Source organism: Diadema setosum, chromosome 19, assembly GCF_964275005.1.
Source record: "Diadema setosum chromosome 19, eeDiaSeto1, whole genome shotgun sequence".
Lineage (NCBI taxonomy): Eukaryota > Metazoa > Echinodermata > Echinoidea > Diadematoida > Diadematidae > Diadema > Diadema setosum.
This window is the reverse complement of record NC_092703.1, coordinates 2,176,245-2,194,579: the sequence shown is the minus strand read 5'-3', so window position 1 is coordinate 2,194,579 and position 18,335 is coordinate 2,176,245. Positions and strand designations below refer to the sequence as shown.

The window sequence follows — 18,335 nt, the reverse complement described above, 5'->3', positions numbered from 1 at the left end:
ATGTCGTTGTGACGTCTTGCGGTTACATGGAAAACCGAGACATAACCCCACTGAGTGCTTTCCATCAATCTCGTGTCACGTGATCCGGAAGAATGAAATGACAAACAAAACAAACAAAAACAACTGAAATGCTTCGTTTGAAATAGTAATGGAGTGGGAAATAAAGGAAGAAGAGGTGGAGGAAGGAAAGGATGAAAAAGAAGCAATATTAGGTGGAGGTGAGAAAAAGGGACGGAAGATAACTTATAATATGTCTCACTTCCAGCTTTTAACTCTAAACCACAGTTTTCGACATCTTTGTAATTATGCCGCTGATAAAACGCTCTGAAAGACAACGCAGTTATAACAGATAACAGGGATATCATCTCCCTGGTTATAATTGCTGCTGGTATAGTGTTATATTTTTTTAAAGCATTAACCATAAATCTGTTTACAAAATTATACGGTGTACACGATCTATCGAGCGCGCAGAGCGGTGGGCGGGCGGGACTTGTGCTAGATACGAGATCCTCATTGGTTACAAATTTGCGATGGCAATTTAGTGTTTATTTCTCATCGGCGCCGCCATGAAATCGACGTGTTCATCAGTGGGCAAACATCGCCTACCCTATTCTAAGAAGTGCTGATACCATAAGTGTAAAAATGATGATCTGTTTTTCACTTGAAGAGGAAGAAGAAAAACAAAACAAAACAAAACCCTGAGATCCAGTGTTTGAGGGAAATCACCTTGTGATGTGCCTAGTGTTCCACTATCATATTTGTGTGCCGATGATCTGGTACTGGTAGTTCCATTGTAACTCAAACTGACGAAGAGTTATTCGAATGATCTTTGACGCCCGTGTTTTGACATAATAATTCTCAATTCGTTGAAGATTTCCTTCTTGACGCCTTGAACGCCTACCCCTATGTCTCGATGTGTTTCTCGTTAAATTTAATTGAAGGCATCTGAATGATGCGCACTATTTTCGGCGCTCTCGAGTGCGGTTTTTGGGGGGCAAGGGGATTCCATTAACCGTGATTCGGGATGTGAATGAGAATGCATGCCAACTAACCAACCACGCTCTTTCTCCTCCCCCTCGACAAACTTCCAACCCCAGCCTGCTAGGAGTGCGTGTACATGGCACACACGTGTGCGCGGGTTACTGGCCCGTGAGGTAAACAAACCTCGCAATCCAACGCCGCATTCTTGGACTGACATTGCGGAGCTTTGTGCGACGGCAGAAGTCCATGAAGTTTGCGGGGAAGGCGTACTTTTCATATTATGCTCCGTGTGTGGATAATTTTCTTGGCTGTTATTTTGAGAGCTAGATATCAGCTCGGGAAGAAATAACGCTTTCATATCGCAAGTGGACCATTGCTACATCCTTTTCTGGGAAGGACACAGACCTATATTTCATCGCCTTTGTGATTCTGGAGTGATCGTGAGTGCAGTTGGGATTTTTATTTCTTGGAGATAACTCTCACCCCGAAGCGGAGATGGCGAGGGAACGGTGGCCAGTGGAGTTGGTCTTTTGTGTTGGCCTGCTTCTATCGCTCTTTGGACTGTGTCCGGCCGATTTCTCAGTCACAGGTCAGTAAAAATCAAGTGGTTGACGTTTTGTCGCAGTCGGTTGTAATTTGTTGTATTTTTCCTTCTCCTTTTTGTGTGTGTGATGTCCTGTGGTTGCTCCGTGTATGGCTGCAAATTTTCATGCGTTGGTGCATTTCAGAGCATATGTTTGAAGAGAGGGAACCTCAATAGCATCTTCTTTGGGTAAAGTTATAATTCAAATTTACATCCCTATTGTTAAATCATTATTACAGTTTGGAAAACAGTTTGAATTTTAAAAATTGTAAGGATTTAATTTTGCAGGCTCTCTCAGCTTGGCTGCCTTGTGAAATAAATGAGTAACTCACAATATGAGCTAGTGTTTGAGTATCCAAAGGTAGAGTCCTAGAGATGAAAAAAAGAAAGAATCAAGACCAAATGGAGCAAAACATAAACTTATTCTTGTTTCAGCTTGAGCTACGAAACCAGTCCTTTTCAAAAGGGAGAAAGGGGCAAGTAGGCAGAACAAGTACAATAAGGCTGTGACAATAGCTACAAAAGCTGAACAAAACAACAATTCAAAAAAACAATTTCATGCTTGATCAATCACTTGATGTAGATGTATGTATTGCACCATACACCTGAGATAGAATACTCTGGTATCACAACATCACAACAGTCATTCAGGTTTGGCAGAGAACACATTATTAGCCATTTGTTTTTATTTTAGTTTATTCATCTCTCGGTGTATCTCTTTGACAAGATTTTTTCCCCCAAACTAGAGTCCCCCTTGTTGATCCCCGAGGGTATTAAAACTCAAAAGATATTAATCTGCAAGAATATTGAGGTTATACATTAATTGTTTTTAAAGAATGTGGGGAATATTTCTGCTGAGATTGTGACATAATTTGATAGATCTCATGAGAGTGAAAAGTAGTATATTGCTTTGAACTTGGAATCTGCTTTTGCAGTGTGGTGTGAAATTTTTACATGGAAACTGTATTGTTGTTGCTGTTGTTGTGGTGTTGTTATCGTAAATTGTTGTAACTTTCTATGATTGCAAAATTTTGCCTGAAGCAGACTCTGGACTTCACTTGTATAGAGAGAATGTACATTGTGCTTAAAAAAAAAAAAGGTTTCAAGTGGTTTACACAAAGTAAGAGAGAGAAAAAAGTAGACTGGAGATAGTCTAATTGGAGCTAGGGCTTTCGGTATGCTAAGATGCACCCTGTGGACATGATTTATTGGTAGCCAGTGCAGATTATGTGTGATTCATGAGCGTGTCGCTATGCTGGTGTGATGAATAAATAAGAGATGCAAACATCACTATGTTCGGGAGATTGCCCTGAAGCTGTGATAGTGAGACAACCATTTACTGGGCATATGATACATCTTACATTGTACATGCCAACATAGAACTCCAAATGGCAAGAAGGGGGGGGGGGGGGGGGCGGTGGGAGGGGATATAAAGGGGCAGGGAGTGGAATCACTTTTCTGTTCTAGTTGTATTCTATGAATGAAAATGTAGATCATTTTATTACTTCCAGCGATTCATAATTGATGTGAATGGAAAATTTGTTGAAAATGATGATGTTGATGATTATTTATTATGATTTATTCTTATTGTGAATATAGTCATCACTATCAACATCATTTTTTTTATTCTAATTATTATCTTATCAAACTTAACATCTTTTCCTCACCACTGGTACCATTTTTGTTATCTTTTCTTCCTATTTTCATGATCTCTGTAAAAATTCTGCCACTACTAGTCATGTACCGTATCATAATCATCAGTGCTTGTTATGCCAGTTAGTTTTACAAATATTTTTTTTTTCTTCTGGTGGTAGAATACTATGTACAGTACATAAATGTTGGCATAGTTTTGCAATAAACTGTAGCTGTTTGTCCTCTACATGTGTACAATGTAAGAAGAAATGGATGGGGAGGGGGATGAAACCCTCTGAAACTCTATGAAGAGATAAACCCCAGCATAGGTGTATACTTTTTTTGTTTCAACATGATTTTTTTATTGAATCACTATGCGTTTTTCTCTGTGATAAAAATGTCCCTTTTCAAGGACGGAATACCGTCCATGTATAATAGTGATGTAGCTGTATTGTGTATGACACAAGAGCCGAACTGCACTGAGCCCAGTTCTATTTAATCCCTACCTCCCATTACTGAAATAGGCTTGATGAAATTACAGCTCGGGTTACATATGTTCCATTAGCTGATGTTTTTTCACAATGAGCTGATGCATAAATATGTATTCAAAGAGTACACATTATCTATTAATAAAAAAGCATCTACCTGAAAGATAGGCCTGAAATGATCTCTTCGCTATGCCTGGAACGAGCAATTCTACACGGTCTGGATCAGAAATTTGATGTAATTGTACTGCAGCATGTACATTTTACAGCCTCATGAACACCTCTCTTTCTTGATAGCATTCAAGCGGCCACAAAGCAAACTTTGTGAGACTGCCTGGCACAGGGGTTTTCCATTCTCTTCTGTTTGCACTTCGTGTTTTGTTCGGGGAATGACCATCCCCTCTTTGTACTGCCCAGCGCAATCATGCAATCTGGACAGAGTTATCAGATAACTGACCACAGTTACTAGGCATGGCTTCCTTCTTACCATATAGGACAGAATAAATGACTGTGTGCATGTCGTTTGTTGAAGAATAAACACCAGTCTGTCTAGCTTTAAGTATCTCACATTTTCGGAGAGGGCAATCCCGCACCTGTAGTGTGGATCACCTCCGGTCTTACAATGAATGTGAGGTAGAAATCAGAATGCAAAGCAGGTAGGCCTACTCTTTGGAAAGTTAGTATCCCTCTTACAGTACTGTAAATGGGGAAACCCATGCAGTTACGACCAAACTGGTCTGAAAACAAGCATTGGATATTAACCACATCCCAATAGGGCGTCACAAAGTGTGTGATACAGGTTTTTCTACGTTTCCAAATGGATTTATTTAGGCAATGGCCCCCTTCCCAACAGTATTTATGCTGTATGCCTCGTGCAAAAGGGCAACCAGGTTTGTCAGTTCCTATCAATTTAATATCCACCCACACTGTATTTTAGGGATTTGAAAACAATGACAGTATCGGTATTCCTTCAAATTGCCCTTGTTTTCTTCAAATGCTTTTGATGTATTCTATCTAGTCATCTGATTGCCCTGAAATTACTTCTTGTGAGGTAAGTCTCTTTTGAGAGCAGCCAGGATTAATGTGTTATAATGTGGTTCAGTTTGCATACTTTTGATAAATGTTATTAAGTCAAATGGAAAAAAATAAACACAATCAAAATGATGTATGGGATTACAGGTGTTTTTAGAATTGGTGGTATCATTCTTCTTGTATGAATGATAAGTGTATCATTAATCAAAGTGTCTTGTGTTGATTGAAAACAAATCTCCTCTTGCTTTGTTGTGGCCTGCCTGACACTTATTGTGTTGTCTTTGCTCACATAATGGAGAAGGAGGAGAAAAAAAGGTTTTATAGCATTGTTTTTCTCGGTGTATTTCCTCCAAAAATCTTATCAGGATTCTGGACAAACAAGTTGCATTTTTTTTCTGCTGGATGTTATTTGTGTTGCCATGACCCAGAAGATGTGGATATTTTTAACTTAGACAAGTGAAGAAAAATAAAATTCCTGCAACTCCGCTGAGCCTTGAAAGCTGATTCTTCAAGTACATTGTATAGTTACAGTGTTTTGTAAAGCCAGAAGAATGGAAACATATGCATTTGTGTATTGCTGGCATGATATCACCAAAGTGCATACAAATGTATAAGATCTTTGGAAAATAAATTCTACTTTTGTACAACCAGTACAATTGGTAAGTAGGTCTAATTTTCCTAACGTCCCAATGAAGCTGAGCTTTGTAAACTTTGAACACTTGGCAAAGGGTAATATAGATTTATTGTATGGTGATGATTTCAAGCTCAGAGATTTGGCTTGTCAGTTGTGCCCGAATTTTGATGAGAGAAACTTTTGGAAGACTTCATTCTTAATCAGTTGAGGACAAGTCCCGAGTATACCTGGGCAGGTGTCTATGGGAAATGAGTGTTGTAGCAAAATCAGCCCGTCCTCAATGGGTTAAAGTCACTTACACCAATAGGAGGATGCAAAACAAAGGGCTGTATTAGTAATTCATTTGTGATCAGTGATTATGACATAGAAACTGAGGTCCTGAATATTTGGATGAAATGTGCAAATTGTGTTGTACATCTTCTTGTTTTCCCTAGAAGTTTTTCTTTTTTTTTTTTCAATTACATGTCTAAGGATAATTTTGCATTTTTAGTTGTTGTTGACATTGTTTTTTTACAGAATTCTTCGGCATACATTCAAATTCCTTATACCGCTCAAAATTAATTCAACTACAGTGTATTTCTAGACTGATTACCTTGGCATTCAGTTTTCATATGTTTGATTGTATACCAGAAAACATAAATTATTAATTACCCATTATGGCTGCATAGTATCACCACGGGAAAGTTTTGCAGTATTTACTTTATACTATATGTTGTATGACATACAGTAGAAGAAGTATGAGTTAGACTTACAAATACAGTTTGTAGTTATGAGTTAGTTGGGAGTGGGGGGGGGGGGGTGAACTAAAATATGGTAGTGATTTAGATGTTTGTCTTTAAAACGGTGGTTCCGAATTCATTTAAATCTCACCATGTGCCTGCATTCTTGGACAAGATGTGTACCAGTAGGCCCTATACAATGTACGCCTACCTTCTCAGTATTGATGTATAATGGATGTCTCGTACTAGTTGTGTTATGCCAGGGTGATGATAAGGCAGGACAGTCAGGGAGAACTACTTGTAGATGCTGCACAAAGAAAAGGCTTCCCTAGATGTATAAGACTACCAGTTTCTGTTACTATGATTATCATCCTATCTACATGTATGTTGACTATGGTGTTCCTAATGTATACAATGTTGTAGTGCTGTCATGTGAAAAAAAAAAGATGTTTTTTCATGTGTGATTGCACAGCGCTGTTACATTTGATTTATCAGCCGTGCAGTCACCAAACGAGTATCCTACTTATGAGGGCAAAGACCTCGTCTTTGGAAACTTTTTGAGTGGAGGTGAGGAGAACATCAAGGCTCCGAGATGGGGGCGAGCTTGCACCCCTGCAGTGTTGAGTTCTAAGTGTTGTGATAGCATTGAAACCGAAACTGGTGGAGTTGGTTATTCTAGCTTCAGTTCGGGAGAGATGAGTTTCGAGAGGTGCAGGGTGATCTTCTAGTAATGTTTAGAGCCAGAAGGGTGCAACAGATAACTATAGTATACAGGCATGATGTTTTCTTTCTGGTCCTAATCTAAGAGATGTTTTGAAAACATTTAAAAAGTTTGATTCATTTCAAAATGAGGGACCTGTTTGGCTGTACTAGGATGAGCCTTCATGGTGGTCTTGGTATAACTAACGATCATGTCTGAGGATATGGAATGTATTCAACCCTGTAGCACTGTTCAAAAGTGTATTTTGAAAGTGTGTGATGTGACTTACAGTATGTGTGTCTGTGTTTGATTGTGTTGGTTTGTATACTTCTTCAGTTGAGAACCCAAAGAAGGCACAAAGCAATTTTAATGTTACCATCTGTGTCTCACCCATGACTTGAATAATGGTTATTAGTTACATCTCTGTCCAGAACAAAGGTCATTGCCATTCTTTTTCTGTGTTGATATTTAAATAGAGTCAACCTCACAGTTATGTAAGACAAATTGGCCAAGTAAAGGAAAAATTCTGCCCAAGATAGAAAACATGCGAAATGTAAGTTGATATTCACAAAGTTGAGGGATTTTCTCTGGTTTCTTTGGATTTGACTTTAGGTGAGGTTGACTGTACTTTTCGTTATGGTGCTTTGATACAGAGAATACAAGTTTATCATTTCATTTGCAGCGAGAACAAGACTATGATTCAGTACTGTGCCAAACTTGATGTGCTTTCAGCTCAGGGAGAGAAGGATTTCTCAGAAAGGATAAAAATGAAAAAGAAATACAGGTGTAGGGATGTCAAAGAAATTTCCACCTGTTGAAGTGTGACAAAATTGTATAAAAAGTATTTTACCACCCAGGGGAAAGGGTAGGAGGAGGGGTTAACAATCTGATCATGTGACTATGATGTGACCTCAATGTTCATCTACATTTCCGTTGCATAGGAAAAGAATAAGCCTACATGTAAGTATCATACAATATAGGGCCTAAATCACAGATACAAGTATGAGGTAAGAGATACCGCCAGCAGCTATCTACTGTGCACTTTAGAAGGTGTGGAGTGAGGACATTCTTTACATCATTCATAGTGATACTCTGTATTGCTGGAAGATAAGTGTTCTTTTATAGGCAACTTGAACGTGAGGCTCATATTTTTCTCTAATATACTTCAAGTTACTGAACATATTGTCTAGCATGTTTTCTGCACACCAACTGCCTACCACTCACCACTGTTTTGCCCACACACACATATTTTGTGCTTTATTTGGCTACTGTGAAAGGCTTGAATGAGATAGCCTCCTATTATTCATAGTCTCGAATTTGTTTTGAAGATAAACAAGTAGAGAAAAGTGTGGCCCTTTTATCTATTACTTGTGTCTGCACTGTTCGCTGCTGGCATGGAGATTGGGCAGCCACTTTGCAGTACAAACAGGGTATTCAGTCGCAATTTTTTTTTTTTTACTAAAACGGTATGGCTATACCAAAACAGTGTAGCTATACAATGAATTTATACGTCTGAACGCTGACTAAAGAAATGATGTATAACGAAACGATGTATAGCGAAATGATGGTCAGAGCATCGTTTCGAACTAGAATTCAATAATGAATCAGCATTACATTGTGCATTGTGTGTCTGAACATGTACGGTGACCATAGAATGGTATAACTGGGCGGGGCTTAACGTGAGTTCGTGTGAAACGTGACCCTATTCCTCTTGCTAGAGGCCAGATCTGGACCATTTAACAGCATGCGCAGTGGGAAACTGTGCATCTACTGTGTATGCCATATATTTCGCAAGTCTAAAGTTTCGCGAATCAGGACTTCCCGACAATTTTGCGAGTGGTTAAATTCGCGATCGGGGAGCCCTTTAGGCCTACTGAACAGAGAAATATATGCTTACACGTACGTCACATTCATATCGGCATTAGAGTCGATATTTTCGCATGTTTTTAATTTCGCGAATAGCAGCTGACTCGCGAAATTTGCGAAAATAAAAAACTCGCATAATATTTGGCATATACAGTATATGATGTTTTCCAGAACAGTCGAGATTAGCATCTTAACCACGTCTGAGTGGTCTGTCGGCTATGCGATGATTCTTTATACGCTGTTTCTTCATCGAGTTTGGGTATAAACTGGCTTGCGTCTGAACAGGGAACAAGTGTGATGGTTAGAGGGAAAGGGAGAGAGGGAAGGAGGGAGAGGAGGATATTGCAATAGAGAAGAGAGAGGGAAAGAAGGGAGAAGATGGAGGGAGAGGTGCTGGGTATAGACTGTCAACAGAGAGAGACACTTGGCATTCCATAAATACTTTTTATGTTGGTATCTTGTCAGTTTGGTTCAAACACTGGACTTCTTGGATTATATAGGAAACCTATACATATGCCTTAGATACTGGTGAATATTTCCCATGGAGTGCACATGTTGTGTTGTGTCTATGTGCCTGTTTTCTTTTTTGTGCATCTGAACACCCTGTGAAGTTGGTAGTAAGTTCTTTCTGCGTATGTCCTGAGAGTTTGCCCAAGACTGATATTCCTAATTGCTTATGTGCCACTCTGCTTCATGAACCTAATACCAGACTGAAGAGTTTTGGCTAGATGGTTCCAGAAGTTATTTACATCTATAGGGAAAACTGATGACATGTTTAAAGTGGATAGCTAGTTCCACTGTGGAATGGTGTGGACTCCAATACAATGCGCACCTCTCCAAGAGTCCAGGTCTATTCATTCTGGCATGTCTTTGTGTGATTAAGATAATTGCAAGAAGTCTGCAGAAGTACAATTCACGCAAACCGTCCTCGAGATAGGTACAGTTTTTTCTAACCATATTTTTTCCCTCTTTGCATGTCCATTATGAAAATTGAAACAAATGCACTGGGCTTATCTACTGAATGGAAGACACTGTGTTCTCTCAAGGACAAATTCATGTGCGTTGAGAAATTACGAGTGAGTGCTGTCGTCTGCCACTGGGCCAGGGCAGAGCTGAATGGAAAGCGTACTCTGCCTGTGGCACAGTTAAATTTACCAGAGGCGATCATTTCTGGGAACATGTGCAAGAGTCCGATTTTATCTCCCAGCTGCATGCTTGCGAATATTTGCCAGAGCTCTCAGCCGTGAAATACAGCGCGTCATGTCAACAATTGGGAGGATACTCCCAGCTGGACAGACGTAAGGAAATAAGCTGCCATATCAGTCCCCTCAATTCGGGCAAAAATACTCCTTTGTAATTTTGACAATAAAAGCCAACAATTGATTCTCTTCTGCCCATTAAACCCTTTATGCCTGGACACAGAAGTGCATGTTTACATATAAATTGCGTTCCTGTGACTTTTGTTTGTGAGAAAACACAAATTTTCTCGTTTGCAGGGAGTTTTTCTCTGGCAAAAATTACCCCTGCTATTTTTTGTGTTCCAGGGAATACAGTAATTGCCCTGTTATACACAAGCTGAGTAAGGATTAGATACGAAAGTTAGTTTGCAGAAATCCCTGAACAGACTATTACACTGGAATATGTATCTGTGGCTATTTTTGTAATTGCTGTTTAACCTGTCATGTGAACATAGTAGTGGAATAAATTATGTTGAATGTCATGGAATTACTTTTATGTTTATAATTTGTATAGTCAGAGTGTATTAGTCGTCTTATGAAGGGTTTGTTTGCAAAAACCGATAAGTCCATTTTTGAAGATTTTGAAGTACGATCTCTGTCACAAAGTACAAAATAATACCTTTTAAATGATATATTGGTCACTACATATAAAGGTATATTTTTTGAGTTATGGTCGAAAGAAGCAAAAAATTCTTATTATTTTCTTTATTTTTCTTGAACTTTAATCGCAAATATCTCCATTTGGCAAATATGGACTTATCGGTTTTTGCAAACAAACTCTTCATATATATATACATTTTGTGTATTGATGCATTGGCAACTAACTATCCCACCTTTTTGTCCGCGATGTAGGCCTACATTGCAACTGTAATATCTGTAGGCCTAGATGATGCCCGAATGGGCCGCCAGAGAAAAATGTTAGAAATGCTAGTGTTGATAACCGTCATACAATATTATAGGTCATACAGGTAAACTCGGATACCTCGAACTCGGATAAGCCGAATATCGCTTACCTCGGAGGCAAAATGAAAGTCCCGATTGTTCCTATGGAGTTTTCGTGTGTTAAAATTCGCGTAGCTCGAAAAAACTAACTCGAAGTTCGGTTACCTCGAAGGGAAATCTCATGTCCCGATCTTAATTAACTTATTGTTTTTCCCAGCATGTTGCTCGAATTGAAATTGCAAACATCACTCAGCATTTCCGATGAAGCGCGTGTGGACAGCGAAGACATGTCACAAATCTTTTCACACCCGATTGTAAATATTCTGAGCCCCCAGAACGATCGTGCGCTCAAAGAAATACCCGGTACACAGCTGACAAGGAAAATCCCCAACACCTACTGTACCTACACACGTACACGGTATGCATATAGCAGCCGTGCAAATGGAGTGCTTACAATAACACTACGCTCTGCCCATCATCTTTCTTTGACCACTCTGTTTTGATTTGCGATCGTGATAGTCATGCCGTGCGCGTACATTTCTTAACCGTCGTGGCGCACCTGCTTTAATTAGGTGTTGACAGTTATAACTTTGGCATTACACGGTCCACTGTCCAAACATCAATCTCCCGCTAGTGCGTTTTTTTGTATAACTTTTTTTTCCTTTCACGAAGTTTGTTTCATTAATTCTCCCCCGAGAACGCAAGCTCTGAATATTTTTTTTTTTTCCAGCAATGCGATTATGAAAATAGTGTGGTATATGATCTGGAAGTATAGGCCTAGCATTTAGCATAGATATGATTTAACAACAGTTTATTCTGATAAATTTTGAAGTAACGGAATAATACGCTTTACGATTTTCAGACAAAAAAAAAAGAAATCATCATGTATTTTACCCCTGTTTTTGACTTGAATCTTTTTTGAGTTTTCGGTATTTTTTTTTCTTTTCTTTTCTAGCACAATCGTCAAGGCCCCGTAAGATTGTTTCGCTTTTTTTTTTTAATGCGAACAATCCTCTTCGGTAAATGTTTATGATTACAGTAATAGCACTGTCCTCAGAAGCCATAGCCGGAATCTGATCTTGCAATAATTACTCACTACTAAAGTAGCCCATCCTTCATGTACTGTGCTGCACTTATTCAGGGCTCGACACTTACAGTGGCCCGGGGCCACCAAAACGCACGTCGGGCCACCAAAAAAAGTCGAATGTTTGCCTTTACTTTTGGAGATGAACAGCGGTGACAATCGGCCCCGAAAGTTGCTACAATGAATGTCAGATGATTGCTTTTGATTTTGGATATGAATAACAGTAATATTCGACTCCATACGATACTAAAATAAATGTCGGATGTTTGCTTATACTTTTGGAAATGAATAACGGTAAGATTCAGCTCTGTACGGTGCTCAGATTAATGTCAGATATTTGATTTTGCGTTTGGAAATAAACAAGGATAACATTCGGCTCCGAAAGATACAAAAATAAATGTCGATCGATCCCTTAGACGTTCGGAAATGAATAACAATAGTATTCAACTCCGTATGATGTTTGCTTTTATATTCGAAAGTAAATAGCAATAGCATTCGGCTCCGGAAGATGCTGAAATAAATTTCGAATGTTTGCTTTGACGTTCGGAAATAAATAATAATATTCCACTCCGTACGATGATAATATGAATGCCGGATGTTTGCTTTTACATTCGAAAGTACATAGCGATAACATTGAGCTCCGGAATAGGCAAAAATGAATGTCGAATGATCCCTTTACGTTCGGAAATGAATAACAATAACATTCAACTCCGTACGATGATTAAATAAATGTCGGATGTTCGCTTTTACTTTCGAAAGTAAATAGCAAGAACATTCGGCTCCGGAAGATTCCAAAATAAATATCACAATCATGATTGCTTTTACATTTGGAAGTGAATAGCAGTAACATTCTGCTCCATACGATGCTAAAATAAATGTCGGATATTTGCTATTATACATTTCGAAATTAATAACACTTACTTCAGCTGCGTTTAATGGTAAAATAAATGTCTGATGTCTGCCTTGACGTTCAACAATGAAAAACAGTAACATTCAGCTCCATTCGATGATAAAATGATTGTCAGATAATTCATTTCACTTTTGGAAGTGGACAGCAGTAATATTGGGCTCCGTATGATAGTAAAACGAATGTCGGGTATTTGCTTGGAAATTTAGAAATGAATAACAGTAATATTTTGCTCCATATGATACTAAAATAAATAACAGATCGTTGCTTTTACATTTGGAAATGATTAACGGTATCGTCTGCTGACTGTGAGTGCTGCTGGTAGACACATGGAAGACCGGTGCGTAGCGGTGCGACATTGCCGTCGCTCCCTGTAGCTCTAAACAGTCTTGGTGTGCTACATGTACACCCATAGTTGTGCGAAATTTTAATAGTTTGCAAAGCTAAGACTGTGATTTATGTGTTGGATATTGTGTAAGAGATGATGACTTAGAGAGAGAAAAGGAGGAAATACGAATAGTGATCGAGGGGGTACCTACGCCGACGCGACAATGTACATTCAGCACGCATGTTCTGCAACCCTGTCTTGCACTCGATTACGTACCGGTATTTTCTTTTTGTTTTTATGGTGATAAGTCATTTAATTGTCCACCAGAAAACACTGATGAAAGAAGAACATCGATTTTCATTCAATTCATTCATGTTAAAGTCGATTCAAATCCAATTGACAAGCATACAAACAATCGGTAGGCACTGTAACTGATACCATGTTGAACATCGACAAAAATCGGATAAGTCGAAGAAAATTCGACGTACGCGTACCTCGAAATTCGCGTACCTCGAACCAATTTCTTCAGTCCCGACGACTTCGAGGTATCCGAGTTTGACTGTACATCTCATGTATGTCTTGTGTACTTGGTTAGTGATAGTCTTGCCTGACATGACAATTGATAATGAATGTGATGTGCTTCTGATGGGTCACAATTCCCTTATCAAAGTAAACATGAAGTAGGGCATACTTACTGTTTCTCAAAGAAAAGTGTGTGGGTGTGGGGGCAAGTGATAATAGACAGATTTTTTTTTTAAAGTTTTCAGAGAAACTAAGTGTGTATGCAGAAGGCGTATACATGCATAGAATTTTGATAGGGGATACATCTTGAACTCAAGTCAGTTGTGTGCTGTTGGTGTAAACAGCAGCAGTGGCACAAGTGTCTGCACTATAAGATACATGTCCTGTGATTGTGGTAAACATGTTGGACGATCCAAAAAACTAAGTGAATGTCTGGTGGCACAATTATTGTGCCATTTTTTCCCTTTTTCCTTTTTTAGACTTCACGGGAGATTTCAAATCTTGTAAAAATTGTTTTCCGAGTTGTCGTCGCCCGGGGCACATCCGTTTTTCCCCCTTTGTCGGCTTCTTCAGATGCCAACCTCGGACCGGCCATATTTCAATGCTAGCTCGGGGACTACAGGGCAATTTAGCCTCTACAAGAGACTTAATGGGCTGCAAATGAATTGAGCATACATGTACGTCTCTTATTTCCAAAAGAGGAAGATGTGCCTGAACAGTAAGCGGAACAATTGAAGTCGTCCATGGGCTATGCTCTTCAATGGATTAAACGCTCCGATCTGAAGAACCGTCATGTTTATGGGTGTGATTGGAAGAAAAAACAAACAAACAAACACAACATACTATTAGTTTTGACAGAGAACTCAACAGGGATTTACAGAAAAACTAATGTTGGGGAATTATTACCATCAGAATTTTATTGGCTTCTAATTGTAGCATTAAATTTGTTTTGCTGCCCAAACTCACTTTGTATGCTGAGATTTTCTGCTAATTTGTGTTGATGTTATCTATCCTTGGGGACTTCAGACAAAATCAATTCCACATGATCTGTTTACAAGTATACTGTAACTACAACACAAAAACCAAACAAAATATTAAAGGTAAAACACATTCCAAGAAGCTTATTCTTCAGGTACTAGTAGGTTTAATGTTGACTGAAGGAGAAGTGTCTTCAAAAAGAAAATTAGTCTGGATTTTTGGGAGAGAAAATCAGTAATTTGGTTAAGATTTTTTTTTTGGCAAAGCAGGACCTTATATAGGTTTGTTGACATACAACACTCACTTGAAATATGTCATTCAACAATAACATAGTAAACATTGCATCCATCTACAGACCAACAAACCAAGTGTCTATAAATTTGCTGAACTCGTATCATATTAATTCCCATTTGCACACACAGGTGATTTAATACCTTCCGTGCAAAGCTACTGTAGGAGAAGCCCTCATTTTGGCCGTTATTTTTGTTGACACAGAAAGTGTGGGTTACTTCATGCCATGGGACAATGTAGATAGCCAAGGCAGGTTTATTCTTGTATCCCACAAGACATGGTGCAAGAAGAAATTGTGGGTGTAGAGTGAAGAACAAGGCATTACACCCAGTGAGGTTATTTGTTTACATAACAAGAGAAATGCTGTGCCAATGGACACTACACAGTCAACCAAGAAAGTTTTTTTCTTTTGGTTTTTTGGTTGTTGTTGATAATCCAGTGAGTGTTGTGTGATATGACTTTATCATTTCAGAATAAAGACTATTAATTATATACCCAGTGAGAATAAAAAGGGCATTAATTTCCTGCTACAAGTACACTGTATGTCTCTGTTGATAATGCATGATGGGTATGTTTGTACCTTGACATGAAGATTGGTTGCCATTCCTTCCACTCTCGGTTGAAAAGAAACTATAGTCAAGATTCAAGATTCAAACTTATTTTCATTTCCATGAAATAAACGGAGAAATTATATATAATACAATGTTTAAGCAGAACATATTTATATTCATATTCGTATTCATATTCATAGGACCTATCCAGTATGTTTTCCTATTTTATCTGGTTTGCTGCTGTAATGCATCTGCCACTATTCATAACAATTTTAACTTTTGTTTCAGTACTGGTAGACTCTTTTTGACAAGGGTGTATATGGTTGCATGTGAAATACATTTGTATGGTTCCTGATGGCTCTAAGCTTAATTCAAGGTACTGTTTACCATTGGGAGCAGTGATTTAAAAAAGTGTTAAGAGTTATCACATTTGATGCATATTTTATGTGCAGGTCAGTTGTATCACAAAACATCGTACCGTATAAAAATTTCACAGTAAAGTCTAAAATTTTAGGGGAGATATCACTATTTTTCTCAGTAAACCATAACTGTAGACACTTAAGTCTAGAAACAACTTTATTATAACTATTGTTTACTTTTTGTGTATTTAACAATAATTAACAATCTTATACATGTACATTTGGTTGTTTCTATCACTAACTCACATTTTAGAACTATTTTGAAGCACTAAAACTGGATTTTTGTTTCATATGCAAATGTAAAGAATGCCTTTAACCCGTTTAGGATGAGTCCCGAGTATACTCGAGCAAGGGTCTATGGGAAATGCGTATTGTAGCAAAATCAACCCACCCTCAATGGGTTAATCTATACCCATAGAGAAAATACAGGTGACTGGGTAAACAAGTTTGATGTTGCTGCATGGTTTGAAAAACAAGGATGTGTTGGGCTCTCATAGACTTAAAGCCAAGTCGAGCGTTCAAGATGCAAGATGCTTGTCTCTCAAGTTTAAGAGCAGATTCTAGGTTCTACACCAGTGACTCCATTCTGATAGATTGTCTTGTGGTTTGGATGATTGTATAATAGATGTGTATAGAGAAAGCTTTTACCATTCAGGCATTCGTTACTGAGTCATGGTCTGCAATAATTCATTGTGTTCCTCCCCACCCCTCCCCCAATATTTCAGGTTTTTTTGCTCATTTTTTTTTTCCAAGCAGGCTTGGGATGCGGCTGCCCCGAAGCGAAATTTGGAGTCATGATGGATTGAAACAATTTGGGCTTTCATTAAGCCTCCATTAGTCAAGGCAAAGGAAGAAACCAAAATGTATGAGGAGTCGAAGAACCAGAACACAACCGAGATCTGAAAAAAAGAAAAAAAAAATGAGGACAGTGACATCTGGAATATGTTTCATTCATACAAGGTTTTCTGTCAGACCCTTGTTCAGATGCAAGCCAGTTTATATCAAAATTTGATAAAGAAACGACGTATATAGAATCATCTTATAGCCGACAGACCATTAAGACACTAATTTTGACCATTCTGGAAAATGTCGTAAGTAGATATGCAGTTTCCAACTGCGCATGCTTTTATGGTCATGAGTGACAGCTGTGGGGTCACCTTTCGTGCGCGCTCCCATGAAGCTCCGCTCAGTTATATTGTTCTATGTTCACCATATGTTCAGACGCACAATGGACACGATGGAATGCTGATTTGTTATCGAGTTCTAGATCTAAATGATGCTCTGACCATCGTTTCGTTAAACGCGGTTTTGTTATACTTCGTTTCGTTAGTCAGCGTTCAGTCGACGTATAAATTCATCACCGTTTTGGTGTAGCTATACAGTTCTAGTATAATTACTTTCTTTTTTCTTTTTTTTTGCGTCTGGTCACCCTGAAAGTAGAGGTAGGCTGAAAGACCTTGGGAAATTCCTCCAAATCGGTATACTCTCCTCACCTTCTGATGGTATTGGTTTTCTGTTTCTTCTCCCCATTCGATTTGAGGCATGGATTTAGAAAGCAGCACCATTGCAGGCTAGAGCATTCATGTAGTACTGGTACAACATTTATTTGTCTGAATGGCTATATTCAATGCTTTGTATTGCATACATTGTATTTGTGCAGATATACTACATGGTGTTTTGGTGGAATGAACAATAATACTGATATTAGTAGTATATTGATATGGTCAATATTCATATGACACAATGTAGTATTCACGTGAAGTCTCGGCATGTCCATAATGTGTGAGTTTGTAGGGCTTTTTGCGAACTACCAATTTATTCCAACACAATATAGCAATATATTGCAGGGACGCAATATGTGTCATGCTTTGTATGTGTGCAAGTTTTATGAAACGTGGTGTGTCTGAAAGCACTGAGAGGCGGAGAGGCCTATGGGGAGAGTGTACAATATTGAACTAGTCATGCAATGTACTTCTTTGCCTTGATGCTGTTGAACAGATATATCAGCTCAGTGTCTATAACATATTTACCCGATAATTTTCACCAAGAAAGCTGTCTAAAAATATATATCTACTTTTGTTATCTTCTTTTTGCATTGATGGGGTTTATGATATAGGCCTACATGGTCCAGGATGTATGTATGTGTATGTATAGGTATATAGGCTATATTGCTTTTTAGCAAAAATCTTATAGAGGCAGCTTAAAGATAATAAATTGTAGGCCTACTTTGTCCTGATAAAAGTGAAAGTTTTCTCAGAGGATGTTAAAAGTTTCTGTCATCTGTCAAATGCTTTGAAAGTTCAGGCTGACTAGTTAATCTCAGAGGCTCATCTGCTCATACCACAGCCAACCTGTGATAAAATGTGGCCTGAATTTGGGTAAAGCATGTAAAACTTTGCACTACTTCAATAGTTTTTTAGGAAGATGATGTAAGATTTTTGCA

At 38.4% G+C, this 18,335-nt stretch overlaps 1 protein-coding gene across 1 annotated transcript in view; it reads left to right on the top strand.

Annotated features, from left to right (window-relative positions):
- Positions 1-1,415: 1,415 nt before the first annotated feature.
- LOC140243084 (uncharacterized) overlaps positions 1,416-18,335 on the top strand; it is a 161,420-nt gene continuing 144,500 nt past the window's right edge. Inside the window, exon 1 of the mRNA XM_072322819.1 lies at positions 1,416-1,570. Coding sequence (XP_072178920.1) covers positions 1,477-1,570 — 94 coding nt within the window. The 5' untranslated portion in view covers positions 1,416-1,476. The remainder of the gene's footprint in view (positions 1,571-18,335) is intronic.